The sequence below is a fragment of the Arachis ipaensis genome, chromosome B9, assembly GCF_059453495.1.
Source record: "Arachis ipaensis isolate K30076 ecotype BB chromosome B9, ASM5945349v1, whole genome shotgun sequence".
Lineage (NCBI taxonomy): Eukaryota > Viridiplantae > Streptophyta > Magnoliopsida > Fabales > Fabaceae > Arachis > Arachis ipaensis.
The window spans coordinates 152,985,901-153,001,166 of NC_142444.1; the positions used below are offsets into that span (position 1 = coordinate 152,985,901).

Genomic DNA, 15,266 nt, shown 5'->3' on the forward strand with positions numbered 1-15,266 from the left:
TTATTAAAAATTTATTAAATACACTTAAAAGAAACTTTTTTCATTAAAAAAAATTTATTAATTTAATAGCGCTTAAACAAATCCATAGAGATCAAGTCACCAAAAAAAAAAAAACTCATAGAGATCTATTAAAATTAAAATTAACTTTACCTTTTTATCTTACAATTATTTTTCACATACAAGTTATTTTTTATACAAGTTTATACAAGTCATTTATATTTACGCACGCACGTTCTTTTTCGTGCCGTTACCAACATCACATCCTTCTCCTCTTCCTCCTTTTTTCATTGAAATTTATTCTCCTCCTTCCTTTTCCTCCTTCTCCTTCATCATTAGTTATCTCATTATTGAAGATAATGAATAATTTAAGTTCAGATTGTCAATTGAACCAGAAGGAAATTGATTATTGTTTTGAATCCAATCAAGTAGTTGAGATGTGATTCGACTCTAGTTAATTTTTTCGTTAGTAGTTTATAATTCTGTAGGTGAATAATGTTTCATGTTTGATGGTTTGAATTGAATGTAATGTAAAAGTTCTGCATTAAAGAAAATATTTTTCTGTATTTACAACAAATTTGGGTGTAACACGAAGATATTTGGGTGTAACATGAAGCTATTTGGGTGTATTGTTTAAGAATTTTCGGTGTATGTGTGTTGCTAAGTTTTGCATAATTCAAAACTCTTCTTCTCCCTCCTCTTCATCTTCTACTACTTCTTTTTATTCTTTTTCATCAATATCATCATTTTTTTTATTAATATTTTTTTTTCTTGTTTTATCTTCTCGAGTTTCTTCTTGTTTTACTCTTTTAACAAGAATAAAAACAAAAAAATCAAATAAAGAAGAAGAAACACATAATACTGCAAAATTACTTGAAAGAGGATGAACTTACATTCATTCAACTAAAAAAAAAGAAAGAAATAAGGAAAAAAAGAAAAAGAAAAAAATGCAGCGAAAATATTTTCTATATTTGCAACAAATTTGAGTGTAACACGAAGATATTCGAGTGTATTGTTTAAGAATTTTCGGTATATGTGTGCTGATAAGTTATTCAAAACTCTTCCTCTTCTTCCTCCTTATCTTTTGCTGCTGCTTCTTTTTTTTTCATAATCATCACCATCTTCTTCTTTTTTTCTTATTAATCTTTTTCTTCTTATTTTACCTTTTTAAGTTTCTTCTTGTTTTACTCTTTTAATAACAAGAATAAAAACAAAAAAAATCAAACAAAGAAGAAGAAAAAACACATAATGTTGCAAAATTACTTCGAAGATGATGAATTTACATTCATTCAACTAAAAGAAAGAAAGAAATAAGAAAAAAAGAAGAAGAAAAAAATGCAGCATTAGAAAAAATATTTTTCTGTATTTGCAGCAAATTTGGGTGTAACACAAAGATATTTGGGTGTAATACGAAAATATTCAAGTGTATTGTTTAAGAACTTTCGGTGTAGATGTACTGATAAGTTTGCATAATTCAAATTCTTCCTCTTCTTCCTCCTCATTTTCTGCTGCTTCTTCAATTCTTCTTCATCTTCTTATTTCATATTCTTATAATTCTTTTTAGAGGAAAAAATCAAACAAAAAAAAATACATAATGTTGCAAAATCAATAGAAAGAGGAGGAGGAAAAAAATGCAGCAATAATAACAATAATAAAAAATGACGATGAAGATGAAACACGCGAAGAAAAAGGAAAAGAAACACAAAAAAGAAGGAAGAGGAGAAGGAGGAAGAAGAATGCGGGAGATAAAGAAGAATAACATGACACGTGCGTTAAATAAATGACTTATATGACTTGTATACCAAAAAGACTTGTAGTTATGTGTAGCAGTACTTTTTATCTTATTATTTAGATTGTTAAGGAAAAGCGTGGTTCTTTACAAAACTTTGGGTGAAAGAAGGAAAGGCTGAGTGAGCGTATATCTATATATATTTTCCTCTTTTCGTGTTGGTTCCTTTTGTTTTTGTCGTCCTTATTTTCCAAATCTGCCATTTATGGTCTAAGTGCGAACAAATTCAGGGACGGAGAGATAGATATATGTATTTCTATCTATTGCTGCAAAATTTTGGGTTTCAATTCAATTTTGTATTACCTAAGCTCAATCATTTATTTACCATTCCATTCCATTCTCTTCAAATTCAGTAGATATTGTAAGATTGTATTGTGATGTGAAATTATCAGATTAATGAATAACGAAGAACAAAACGTAGAAAGTGAAATGAGAATTCAACAAAGCAGATGATGAGTTTGTCTGAATTGTGATTGACATCAAAACGGACACTATCGGAATCGTTGCAATTGGTACTATTATTATGCATTTCTGTTCTATTTCTTTGTGTTCAACTGAATTGCCATGAACATAAACTTGATGATAGCAATATATACACATGCAGGTGAGGGTGAATTAAATGAGGGATGGGATCATGCGTGTCAATAACGGTGGAAGCAGGGCCTTGTGCTCCGATCTCTGAATCGAATGGGAATGAGAATGGCAGAGGAAATGGGAATGAGAAGCGGCGACAGAGGAGGAGGAGGACACAATTACAGCGACAACCACAACCGCATTCAAGCTCAGTTCACCGCGGTTGTTCTTCCTCGTCCGCTGCCTTCGATTACAGGGTGGATGAAGATAGCTTGCATAGAATTCCCGGAAGAATCTTTCTCAATGGATCCACCCGCATTGCTTCCCTGTATTGTAAGCAAGGTAGAAAAGGCCAGAACCAAGATGCTATGCTTCTTTGGGAGGTAATCAACTTAACTATTCCAATAATATCTGCCATATTTACATTCTAAAATGTTGTATTTTCCCTACAAATCCCTTTATTATTGATGATTAGTGATAGATGATGTATGGTGATTTATATATGAATATCCATTACAATTAAACACAGGTTCTCTTTGTTTTGTTAATTAAAAAATAGTTTAAATATACTATTAATTAGTAGCAAGTAGCAACTACATTTTTTTTACGGATATCAAGAGTGTTTGGTGTATGGATAGTGTTTTTCGTTAAATGTATGTTGATAATGGTCATTCTTTCTTTTCCCCTACAATGGAACATGCAGAACGTTTGCTCAAAAGAGGACACTGTTTTTTGTGGTGTGTTTGATGGGCATGGACCTCATGGGCATAGGGTTGCAAAGAAAGTGAGGGATTCCTTCCCTCTAATACTTATGGCTGAATGGGATTTGCATCTCCATAACAATAAAGATGGACTCTGCAGCAGTTCTGCAGCTGAAGAGAAACCCAACCTAGAGAGGCATGACACAAATGCTTTGGAGGCAGTTAGAGAATCTTATGTGAAGGCTTGTAAGCTTATGGACAAAGAAATCAACATGCAGAATGATTTTGACTGCTATTGCAGTGGGACTACAGCAGTTACCGTGGTTAAGCAGGTACCCCTGCTTAATTGTTGTTGCAGAAACGATATATATATATATATATGATGAGTTAATAGGACACAATTCCAAACTAATTGTTTTTGTTCTGTATGTTCTTTTAGGGACAGCACCTTGTAATTGGGAATGTTGGGGACTCGAGAGCTGTGTTGTGTACCCGAGATCACGACGATTCTCTTGTTCCTGTTCAGTTAACAACTGACTTTAAGCCAAGTCTTCCAAGTATTGCCTCTTCTATCTCTCTGTTTAATTCTCTCCTTTAATTTGTGCATGTGAATGTGGGTTGATTTGGAAGAATTGTTATGGCATAACTATTTAGGGGAAGCAGAGAGGATAAAGCTTTCTAAGGGAAGGGTGTTTGGCCTTCCGAATGAACCAGAGGTAGCTCGAGTATGGCTGCCTAACATCGATTCACCAGGGCTTGCTATGTCGCGAGCTTTCGGAGATTTTTGCCTCAAGGACTTTGGCCTCATCTCTCTTCCTGATGTCTCCTATCATCACATTTCTGACAAGGATGAATTTGTGGTATTAGCTACTGATGGGGTAAGCAGTAATCTAAACACTTTCTTTCATTTTGATTCGATATAATCGCAGTTTAAATATGATTATTTGTTTATGCTTGCATGCAGATTTGGGATGTGTTATCAAACAGAGAAGTACTGGGCATTGTGGGCAGCGTGCCACGATCATGTGCAGCTCGAATCGTCGTGGACTCAGCTGTTCATGCATGGAGGACTAAGTTCCCCGCTGCCAAGATTGATGATTGTTCTGTCGTGTGCCTCTTCTTTGATTCAGATTCAGATCAAGGTAAGTCACCATCCTCTGCAGAAGACATGATGATGATGATGATGATGATGGATGAGCAATCTGAGGTTGGAACTGTTTTATCTGCCACTAACACTATAGTTGGCCCAATGCAACCATTGAGATCAAGAACCAACACCACATCTAAGTAACAACCTGCATTTTGTACCACTCATGCCTCTTCCCAAGCCTCCATTGATTTTATTTTGGAGCTTGGTTGGTAAAATATAAAATTATTAAGGATTCGCCAGTGATATGAAGTGGTTCATCGTTTCATAACCCTTCCCAACTTTTTTCTGTGTTTTCATTGTTTATCTTTTCCCTCGGCAGAATTTGACAGGGAAAATAAGGGGCTTGCATATGTATATATATTGTTAAATATTTAGAAGAAAATGATGTATATAACGTATATTTTTTCACTGTAAGGAGAATACAAAAAAACCGAAAATAGAATCCACCATTTTCATTGTCCAGTAAATAAACCAAAATCGTCATATATTAACATAGCTCTACACTATTTAAGACAACTTGCAAAATAAAATGTCATACTCTGCGGGTTAGTTAGTTTGAATCAAACAGCAAAACTTCGTCACAAAAATTTACCAATGCAAGCAGAGATCAGTTTTTAACCAACAATATGCAAGATAACATTACTAGTATATTCAGGAGCTGTTCTAAGTACATGGAATCATAAGCATTCTAGTTAAGAATCAGGGATATCCATCTTGTTCATTTTTTCATGTGAGTTAATATTCGGCTGACTAAGGCCTCCTTCTTCCCAGAAACAGGAAGATTATGTGCTGTAAGATAATATTTTAACTCCACCACGGTCAAATCCTTCAACTGCATAACATGAAATGATTTCAAATCAACCACATCTGATAGAGGACAAGCGTGATTTTGAAAGGCATAGACAACTTCCTGATGTTATATCTCTCGTCACACGTTCATTCTATAAATTGTTACCCTATTATGATTTTAGAGGGAAAAGGGGAAAGAAAATGATGAATTCTCCTAATACATCTTCTGAGCAATCCTCCTAATTAGTAGATATAGAAAGTTGGGAGGATTGTTACGAACATGGTTTAGAAGAATGTATCATCACTTAATTTTAAAAGATATGTTAATGTATGTAACATAGTTACAGAGTACGTTTGTTATGCAAAACTGGTTCAAGGCTGTAGCACACGTGCTTGTCTCAAATCAACTTTCCAGGAGTCAGGAGAAAACGATAAACAGCAATTTTCAAGGTTTACCTTTCCAGTATCAGCAAGTTCACTCCAATCATAGTTTTCACACTCTTTTGTTGCGACCTCAGCTTGTGCCTTTCGTTTCTTGGAGGCTTCACTTGGCTTCGCATTGGCTTCACATTCCTCGTCGTAATTCTCTCCATAAACTGAGGTCTTGAATTCTTCTAATGCCTTCACCACTCCTGGTCTGCACAGAACATAGGCCGGATTATCATGTCATACCTCGGTCACGACTCACGAATCTTTTTCGACAAAGGGGGAAGAACCAGACGTAATGAAATGTAAAACAATTTGATATAAAACCTTGCTGCTACCTGGCCAAGCCTTCCTCGTCAGGTAATGTTTCGTCTTTTATTTCTGGAATCTCATCCTCCTCCAGAGCTAATGCCTGCAATACTGCATAGTGTCTCTGCAAGCCTGAAAACTATTTGGTTAGCAACACAAGGCAGGGGAGGTGAGAGTAGTTTGCCATAAATCAAATGGCATAATTTTAAAATTAAGGCTGATCAAGTAATCCATCATCAAGCCCAATATATTTAGACTTGGAAGAGGGATGAATGAGAAGAATAGAAACTAGAAAGATAAGAAACATCGTACCTGGGTTAGCAAATTGGCATATGGAAAAATCTTTCAAGTCAATACGCTTAATTACATCAGCTGCTTTCTTTATTTGATCGTTACTTGCTCTAGTCACCATTCCAACTTTTTCTGAATGACGCTGAAAAAATTCCACCATATCTTACAACAACTTCATATTTAAAATTCATGGTTATTTATTTTATCCCTCTTTAAATAGAATAAGAAATATTATTAGAATTGAAGAAACAAGTAAGAAAGAAGACAAAACATCCTTCACACATGCCCCCCAAAAAAAAAATCTAAGACCTATGTGGATGACCATGCACAGCAACGGATGCCAATCCCTCTAATCACACATAATACACCAGAAAATTTACAAATCAATACCTCTTCAACAAGTCTGATGTCATCAGAATACGGAAGATAAATCATGTGCATTCCAGGCGGCTCGATCTGACCACCTGACTGGATAACTTCATCCTACAATTACAGAAGTTAATAAATGAGATAGTTGGGCAGATTTTCCAGAAACATGGATCAATTAAAAAATTGAAACAATCTGACAACTCAAATTAGGGCAACAGTACACAAACATTCTAAGAGACAACAGTCATACCTGTGCAATTAGGGCAACCAATTGAGGTCGAGATGAACCACCATAAAATGCAACTGCAAAACTGGGGGACAACAGGGCATTACTTTGATCAGAAATCATTACAGCACATTATGTTAATACGACATTTACACAGCTACGTCACAGGCACAACTAATACTAATCATATGTTACCACAGTAGTATTAGTAAGAAGTCCATAATATCTTGTGTAGTTGTATACACATACAATAACTTGAATTGTGTAACAGACTTCACAAATCCCCTACGTCTCTCTTTCCCTTTCCCATCTTAAATACTAAACAACCCATAAAAATAAAGATTTCTTGATCTAGTGTCGATTCAGTGTTTTATAATTTCAAATTCTAACTAGGTTACAATTTAATTTTACAGGGTAAAAGAGAATGCACATATCCAATGGGGAAGTAGGTGAGAAGACCTTCTGAATTATGAAAATTTCCTAATACCCCCAAAACAAAAGAAAATGCTGAACACGAATAAAAGAATTGACAGACAGGAGCATCCATTTCACCCCAACAATAGGTGTCTAGTCCTCCATAACTATAGCTAAACTACTTATGTACAACTTCCAAAAATATGAAAAGCTTTAGTTGCAAGGATACCGTTTGAGCTGTATCATGGACCTATGAAGGGCAATAAAGATACAGATGCTACCATCCATAGCCTGGAAAACAAAAAAGGTATCACATAAAGAATAATATAAAATAGAGAAATATATATAAAATACAGATGCATATAAGATAAACTTTTTTATGACTCAGCATTTCCAGAATACCAACAGACAACTTGCTAAGAATACTACTTCAAGTTCTCTACCAGATGTTTAATCAAGCATCTGAGAGAGTAAGCAGCCTAAAATATCTACAAATTATAATAATAACTTTTAAATCAAGGAACTGGATGAATGAATAATATCTAGTGCAAAGATTAAAAACTATTGCAAGAATACAGGCATAAGAACACGAGTTATTGGTGTCAGTTCCAGTGTACTGATAGAAGACTCTGTTAAAGAATGCCCTAGTCCTACAAGTTAAAAATCTGATTTTTGGCTTCGGATGCAGCAAATGGCACAAATTACTGTCTGATACTTGAGTCGTGTGATGTTCATGGTAAAATAAACAAGTATAAGCACCTATTTGGTTGGATTTGAATCCTTTAAAGTGCCGGAGTTGTACAGTGATGAATTAAGCAGGTAACCACAAATCCACCATCCAACTTTAGCGGATCCAAAATCCCATTTGGTGAGTTGAAAAGGTACATAAAAACATATCTTTAACAAGCAACTATAAGTCTATATAAGTTGACAGAATTTTAAACTGGCTTAAATATCATTGGCTATCAAAACTATCAGATCAATTTGCATAAAGCAAACTTCCTGGTGGCAACAGGAGGTAAATAACATCATCTGACAGATAATGGAAACAACATTAGAAAATGTTCAAAGAACTGGATAATGAATCAGCAGAAAGCAGATAACTTCAATTAAAACCCAAAATTATTGAGGACAAAAGATGCACTAAGCATTTCATTCATTGATGGCAAGACCATTGACCTCATCACTAGGGTAAAGGAAGGTTGATGGCTTCAAGTTGTAATAATCTTTTAAGCAACTTAGTGGCTTGAAACCTAAAAGATGCAGGTGTCCAGTCGAAAATCTTTTGATCTCAGATAGCTCCTTCGTTGAAAAAACGATATTCTGGCTGGGGGAAAAAAAAGAAAAACGAGAAGCCATTATACTATGTTATAACTATAGTAATTAGAAAAAAAAAAAAGAATACATCCCATCACATCTGAAAAAATTATAATATACCACAAGTATCAAATATTAAATGATATGGACAATCGTTTTCAATCATTTTAGTAATTTTATTATAGAAATGCAAAACTTTGTACAATATGAACAAAATAGATAATCTTATAACAATTTCCAGTTGAAATGCTCAAATATAAATTACTTATAATATAATCAATTATTTAAAAAAAAAATTAAACAAGTGACTATTAAAAACAAGTTTAGTCTTGAAACTATTCCAAACATACCCTAGATACCTCACATCTTGCTATGGATGGTAAGTCTGTTTCCCTTTAAAAGCTACATCAGCTTCCACCTAGAAAGCTTTTCCACCCTTTCTAAAATAGTCTTAACTAAACTTATTCGCCCCAGCCTATGAGTTAAGTTCTCCAACAAGGATCTGAGAAGCAGGAAGGGAGAAAAAGGTATTTCAGGACAGAGAGGACTAACTTTAACACCTTCCAAAGAGAAAAGAACACTTCCAGTTATCCCAATTCTTAGAGGCCTTTTCAAGCACTGGATCCTAGAAAGAAATAGCCTAAAGATTATCACCCAAAAAAAATCGTAATAAAATAATTTGCTATCAAATTTTAACCTAGTGAGATAAGCCAGCTCGCTTGTTCCTTCAATGAACAAAAATTTCCAGAACAAGAACTGGTTATGTGATCCAATTCGAGAAACTCCTAATCTCCCTGGAATGCTCTCCCTGTATAGTAAGGTTGCTTCAATTTCTGAAATCCACTCCATACAAGACCAAAAAACAATTTTTTTAAGAGAAAAATAAGTGCCCAAACAATCAAACAGATATAGTGTTCAAAAACGGCAATAGTTAGCAGCATGAAATAATACATACTTTTTATAAGGATGAAACCGTTTAGTAGATTCTTCGACCAAGGCACCAGTATCGGCACAAATGAAGGTTCTTTCACTCTGCACCAGCAAGCCAATAAAATCATTTTTTTAAATGCAGATCAAAGAGCAATCGCCATTATGGTTCAAGAAAAATGAAAATTAATAAAAAAATATAATCAAAGGAAATTCAAGAGCATTATGATTAAAATGAGCATATAATAAAATAACAATGATGGATTATTACAGTGGCATAAACTATGGATAAATGAGGCAATAAATTGCTTGGTGGCTTGGCCTTAAAACTATTAGAAAGTCAAAGCAAATTCATATGTTCTTTCTCTACAATTATGTTTAAATTCTATGTATAATGAATTTGGTTACAAGGATTAAATCATGTTTTGACTGAGAGATAGGATGGCGAAGACATTGAAATTATATATGGGAAAGAAACAATTTTCAAATTAAGACTATAACATTTGTCACCTTCAAAGGTTGATTTGTGACGGAATCAAGCCATGTGATTGCTCCTAAAAACCAAAAGGCAGGAAAGTCGTTCAAAATAAAAGGAAAGAAGAAGCTACATTGCTACAACCCTTTTTAAGTAAAATACTTGAGATGAACCAAGTAGAAACTTTGCAGCAAAAATGCAGATAAATTAACAGCTTTAGGCTAGAAAATGACAAGAAATACTCACCTGGAACAGTGGGGCGAATTAAAGCATATGAATTTAATTCAATAGATATACCATCCACTATAATGAATTTGAGCTTTTTGACTATGCGTTTCTTAAACATGCGCTTTCTTAGCTGATCTTTCATGTCCTCCAATCTGCAGTTTGCAAAATATAACTTAAAGAACTAAGATTGTAAAAAACCAATCTAGCAAAAATCACAATGCTCTAACAGAAATTAAATAACCCTCCAATCTGCAGTTTGCAAAATATAAGTTAAAAAATTAACATTTTAAAAATCCAACCTATCAAATATCACAATGCTCTAACAGAAATAAAATAATGATGTAAGAGCATGTACTTGTTTCCGGCTGATGGCATGAAGTCAGCAAGTTCATCTTCTTCAAGCCCAATCAACTCCTGAAAGAAAAAAGGTTGACTGATTGAGCATGACATATTTATCTCATCAGCAACAGTTACAAGGGAATGGAACAAATATACTTCAAATATGTCCACATACAGCATACAACTGAGATACATTAAACGGATCACTCGGATGACTCAACGGAAGAAGTTCGATAGAGATGCCAAGATCCTGTGCATCCTTTACAAACCAAAGAGTAATCATGAATCACTAGAATCATTCAACTTCATGAGAAAAACATGTATGCATATATAGCATATACAGATTGAGATCGGTACCTTAGCTCTCTGCAACGTCATTCTTTTCATATCTGATTTGATAGCCCCTTTAATACACCCAAAAGGATCATCTTCATTTGTGAACAAAAGCACACGTTTATCAACTGTCTTTGCTGACCTGGTATAAATGTACACCATTGTTTCTTACCAACAATCATGTAGACAGAACTGTAACATAAGCACATACACTATGCAAATATTACCCCTTACGAAGAAGAGCTTGCGCCACCCAGATAGCATTGTAGAGAGAATTTTCTCTAGTCCCAGGCACAATACCATGCTGGCTTCCAATGTCTTTGGCAAAAGATTCTATAGAAGATTAAGAGCACATGACTACTAACCCCAGAATTATAAAGTATTAATACATCCAACAAGACAGATATTTCATCTTTGAGACAAATACTAATCCTGTTTGAGTATGACGAATTAAGAAAGAGGTACCATATACCAAGTTAAGTGTTGAATTTACAAATAGTCATGGTACCAATATAGGTTTAGGGAATAGTACTAGAATAACATACATGCTTTTAGAGTCTTCCAATCAATGAAATTTCGCTCCTTAATTAGAGGTACGGATACTTGACAAGCAATAAAAGTTCGAGTTCAATTCAAACGTGTTCACATTTTCAAGCTAAATAGTTTAGTAAGGCATGACCTTGTTGCATCAAGATGGTTGTTAGAAGACATACCCTCGATGCGGTCAAATTCTTTTATGAGCCTAGCAGTTGGCCTATCTAGATAGTCTCTTTCAGGAACATTAAATACAAAAACACCACTCAATTCTTGTAAGTTTCTCTTCTCCCTCTGCAACAAATAACAGAGTAAAATAAATCATTACTTAATAAAAATCGGGGTTAATCCAAAACAAATGACAATTAACAGAAAAAAGAACTTACAGTGTTAAAAAAGCAAATGGCAAGTTCGTCATAGGACCTGTTGATGATCTGATTCTTGAGTGATTGAGAGATACAGCTGAGAGCAATGTGGAAGTGACTTTCTTCCTTTTGATCATCCTGCAACAACGGAAACCATTACAACAAACACAAAGGAAGATGAAAATTGAGACAGAGATGAACATTATCAAACTACTAACCGCAGAGGCAGGGCAAGTTGAGGTGAACATTTTAGGGGAAGCATCCACCAGGTAAACCACGTACTCCTTTGTGGACTCTTTTTCCTTATCAATTTTTGAAATAATATAAATATTTTTAGTTCTATTTTTTTTTTTTTGCGTAATAAGAAAGAAAGGAAGAGAAGCAAAATGAAGTAGAGCTGAGCTAACAAACTAACTAACTAACTAACTAACCAGAGAGAGGTGAGCATCGGGGTCATCCTCGTCGTCTCTGAAAGGATCATCAGATTCATGCTCAAAATCCATTTTTCACGGAGAGAAAGAGAGAAGGCGTTAGCGGGTAACAGTGTGAGTTGAAAAGAGAAGGAAACTTTGAGAAGAAGATTTCAATGCAAAATTGCAAATCCCTTTTCAATGCGCGCCCGGTCGAATTCCCGTTTTTTTTTTTTACTGGTTTTGTTTGCAGTTTGCCAGTCGTACAATATACCTCTGCCACTCCGGTTATTTTTCTTTTCCCTTTACCTTTTCCGGTTTTTTTTTTTTGGGTAAAATTTCCGGTTATTCTTTATGTGCCTGCTTCCTCTTCCATTTAACAATTTTACTTGGGCTAAGGCGGGCCAAAGGCCCAGTTCAGCATTAGTCCTGTCATGTTAAAAAAAATTCACTATTTTTCTCTTATTTTTCTGTCATGTGCTCTTAATATAATACATTTGTATTTCAAATTCGGCTACGGCGTGTACAAAAGAAAAAAAAAAATCGGCTACGGCCAAATTATAGATAGAAACCTGTGGGTGATGCGTGTGTGAGTGTATAGTATGAGTGCGTTTTGGATGTTGTAATACTTAAGATTAAGAGTTTATCTAAAAAAACATAACATTTTTCTTTTTGAAAAAGTACAGGGAGTCAATGGAGTATCTGTACAATGTATATAATGGAGGTTTAGAGATGTTCGATTCAGTAGGATATCAGATGTTTATTATACCTGTCACTTGGATGATTATTCTGGATAAGATGGGTGTATTGTGTTTGAAACATTAGTAGTATTTTATCCTGTACTCATATTGGGCCAAATAAATAGCTCATTGTAGTACTCCATTAGTTTCTAGCGAATTCTTTATTTTTACTGTTTCTCTCCTTATTTTCCTTTTCGATGAGCTTCTTAAGTTCTTATTTTTCTTTTTCTTGCTATTTTTAAGAATTTATGTTTTTTTTTTCAAAAAATTGTGTTGCTTAGTTTTTATGTTGATTTTATAAAATTTATGTGTTTTTAAAAAATAAAATAACTTTTTAGACTTAATTGAGACTTGATTAAAAAAATTTTTTATTCACCAATATTTCTTATAAATTGCATCTATTTAAAAAAAAATGAAATAGTCACAAAAAAAATGACATTATCACTGAAAACATAAAATAACCTACAATGAAATAAATGTTAAGCATAGATATAAAAATAGGAGAATTCTATGATAGAATAAAATAAAAGGACTGTTAAAGAAAATAAGACGCAGCTTTTCAATTATAAAATTGAACAATCATAAAAAATTATACATTTTTTTAAGAGTTTTTAAATTGGTATTTTCTTATTTTAGTTCTATTGTCCTGTATCTTGATGATTTAGCAATTTTTAAATATAATGGTCATTTTTATAAAGAGAATACACTTTTAAATATTTTTTGAATGATAAATGTGCTAGATAGATGTTCTTTTGTAGAAATTAACTTAAGAATAGGGTGAAGGAAAGTGTAATGCACTTTTATTGAGCGTAAGTGTGTAACTGATGTAATATCATATTAATGCGCTACAAAATGCCATTAAAATTAAAATTAGGTGCATTTTGGTTTTTTTTTTTTTTAAATCGGACCGTTCATGGCCACGTTTTTCCTCCTATTACTCTTAAGAAAAAAGTTTAGGGGCCAGTAATTTTGTTAAATTCTGCCCAACATGTAACCAACAAAAAAAAGTGAGTCATTGGATGAAATCTCACACAAATCTCATACCATTAAAATCATCATTAATGGTTATTTAATAGCTACAAATCACAAAAGTTGCTGATCCCTAGCATTCCTCACTCTTAAATTTTAAAGGGATAAGTATTGTTTTGGTCCCTTACCTTAAGGGTCGGAATCGAAATCGTCCCTCTTCTAATTTTGGATTTAAAATCATCCTTAACGTATTTTTTTTGTATTAAAATCATCCTTTTTGTTAAAATTTTTAATTTAATTCCTAAACTACCCCTATTCCTATTTTAATAATAAAATATATTAAATTAAAAAATAAACAAAACGCGTGTTTGGGGAGGGGAGGGGGAAGAAAACGCGTGGGTGGGGGGGTATACGAAGGTGCAGGGGTAGGGGAGGGCAAGGGAAGGGAAGGGAAGGGGGGGAGGGGGATGGCGCCGGGGAGGGAGCAGAACCACCATCGCACCATTTGCGTCGTGCCATGGTGAGCAGAACCACGAAGAGAGATGGATCGCGAGTGAGGGGGTCACGGGCTTGGAGCCGCCGCGTCTTCATCACCACCGCGTCCTCGTCGCGCTGCCGCCGTCGTCCTCACCACGCTACCGGGGGTAGAGAGAGAAAGAAGGGGGGAGAAACAGGGAGGTCACCGCCGTGACCTCCTCGTCGTCGTCGGCTTCCGCTCCGCTGCTGGTCGCCGCCTCGCCGCTGCTGCTCGCCGCCTTTGCTTCTTGCTTCGCTGCTTCGTCTTCTGCTTCTTCTGCTTCTTGATTTGTTGAATCATTGTTGGTTTTGAGTTGTTGGTTTTTTTTATTTCTGAATTTCTTGATTTCTGAATTGTTTGCTGTTGATGGAAGAAGTTTGTTAATTGATGACTGAATTGTTTGCTGTTGATTTCTGAATTGTTGCTTTCTGTTTATGCTTTATTGATTTTCTGTTTCTGCTTCTCTATGTGGAGGTGGAGGTGGAGGTGGAGGTGGGGGGAAGGGCAGACGGGGAGGGGGCGGGGGAGGGGACGGGTGGGGACGCTGGGTGGGGGGAAGGGGGAGGCAGTGAGGGGGAGGGGTGGGGGTGGGGGTGGGGGTGGTGGGAAGGGGAGACCGGGGGGTGGGGGGTGGGGGGAAGGGGAGACAGGGAGGGAGAGACCGGGGGTGGGGGTGCGGGTGGATGGTGGTGGGAAGGGGAGACCGGAGGGTGGGGGAGGGGGGAGGGGGGAAGGGGAGACCGGAGGGGTGGGGTGAGCTGGGTGTTTTTTTTTTTTTTTTTTAAATTTTATTAAAAAGGAAGGGTAGTTTAGGAATAAAAATTAAAAAGGACGATTTTAATACGAAAAAAAAAAACGTAAAGGACGATTCTCAATCGAAAATTAGATCGGGGATGGGTTCGATTCCGACCCTCAACGTAAGGGACCAAAACAATACTTATCCCTTTTAAAAGATGACAACCTTCAATTTTAACTATTTCAATTAGGCTTTTTTCGATATTTTTGTATAACACCAAAGGCAGAAATAATATAGAGATTCACAAAACTTTTGACAATATAGAAAAGGAGACCACTCAGA

General features: G+C 35.3%; 2 protein-coding genes across 2 annotated transcripts; one reads left to right on the top strand and one right to left on the bottom strand.

Annotated features, from left to right (window-relative positions):
• Nucleotides 1-1,874: 1,874 nt before the first annotated feature.
• On the top strand, nt 1,875-4,681 carry LOC107618308 (putative protein phosphatase 2C 33). The gene is made up of 6 exons (XM_016320337.3): nt 1,875-2,298; nt 2,391-2,742; nt 3,063-3,392; nt 3,500-3,617; nt 3,715-3,938; nt 4,025-4,681. The coding sequence occupies exons 2-6, from the start codon at nt 2,413-2,415 to the stop codon at nt 4,349-4,351; spliced, it is 1,329 nt and encodes a 442-aa protein (XP_016175823.1). The 5' UTR covers nt 1,875-2,298; nt 2,391-2,412; the 3' UTR covers nt 4,352-4,681.
• Nucleotides 4,643-12,248, bottom strand: KU70 (ATP-dependent DNA helicase 2 subunit Ku70-like protein). The gene is made up of 19 exons (XM_016320336.3): nt 11,984-12,248; nt 11,771-11,854; nt 11,574-11,690; nt 11,367-11,481; nt 10,881-10,986; nt 10,678-10,795; nt 10,496-10,579; nt 10,337-10,395; nt 10,000-10,133; nt 9,789-9,832; nt 9,307-9,383; nt 8,214-8,361; nt 7,264-7,325; nt 6,645-6,705; nt 6,416-6,508; nt 6,047-6,167; nt 5,764-5,866; nt 5,456-5,636; nt 4,643-5,042 (listed from the first exon to the last, which is right to left on the bottom strand). Exons 1-19 carry the CDS (start codon nt 12,053-12,055, stop codon nt 4,929-4,931), a joined length of 1,893 nt encoding a protein of 630 aa, XP_016175822.1. The 5' UTR covers nt 12,056-12,248; the 3' UTR covers nt 4,643-4,928.
• Between the last annotated feature and the right edge of the window lie 3,018 nt (nt 12,249-15,266).

What these genes read in the sequence shown, in the direction of transcription:
- LOC107618308 (XM_016320337.3), top strand. Translation starts at nt 2,413, where the DNA reads ATGGGATCATGCGTGTCAATAACGGTGGAAGCAGGGCCTTGTGCTCCG. An exon ending in CAGTTACCGTGGTTAAGCAG is followed by an intron (nt 3,393 to 3,499) that starts GTACCCCTGCTT and finishes ATGTTCTTTTAG; the next exon opens with GGACAGCACCTTGTAATTGG. An exon ending in CTTTAAGCCAAGTCTTCCAA is followed by an intron (nt 3,618 to 3,714) that starts GTATTGCCTCTT and finishes ATAACTATTTAG; the next exon opens with GGGAAGCAGAGAGGATAAAG.
- KU70 (XM_016320336.3), bottom strand. Translation starts at nt 12,055, where the DNA reads ATGGATTTTGAGCATGAATCTGATGATCCTTTCAGAGACGACGAGGAT. An exon ending in AGAATTTGACCGCATCGAGG is followed by an intron (nt 10,987 to 11,366) that starts GTATGTCTTCTA and finishes AATCTTCTATAG; the next exon opens with AATCTTTTGCCAAAGACATT. An exon ending in ATGCCAATTTGCTAACCCAG is followed by an intron (nt 5,867 to 6,046) that starts GTACGATGTTTC and finishes AATAGTTTTCAG; the next exon opens with GCTTGCAGAGACACTATGCA.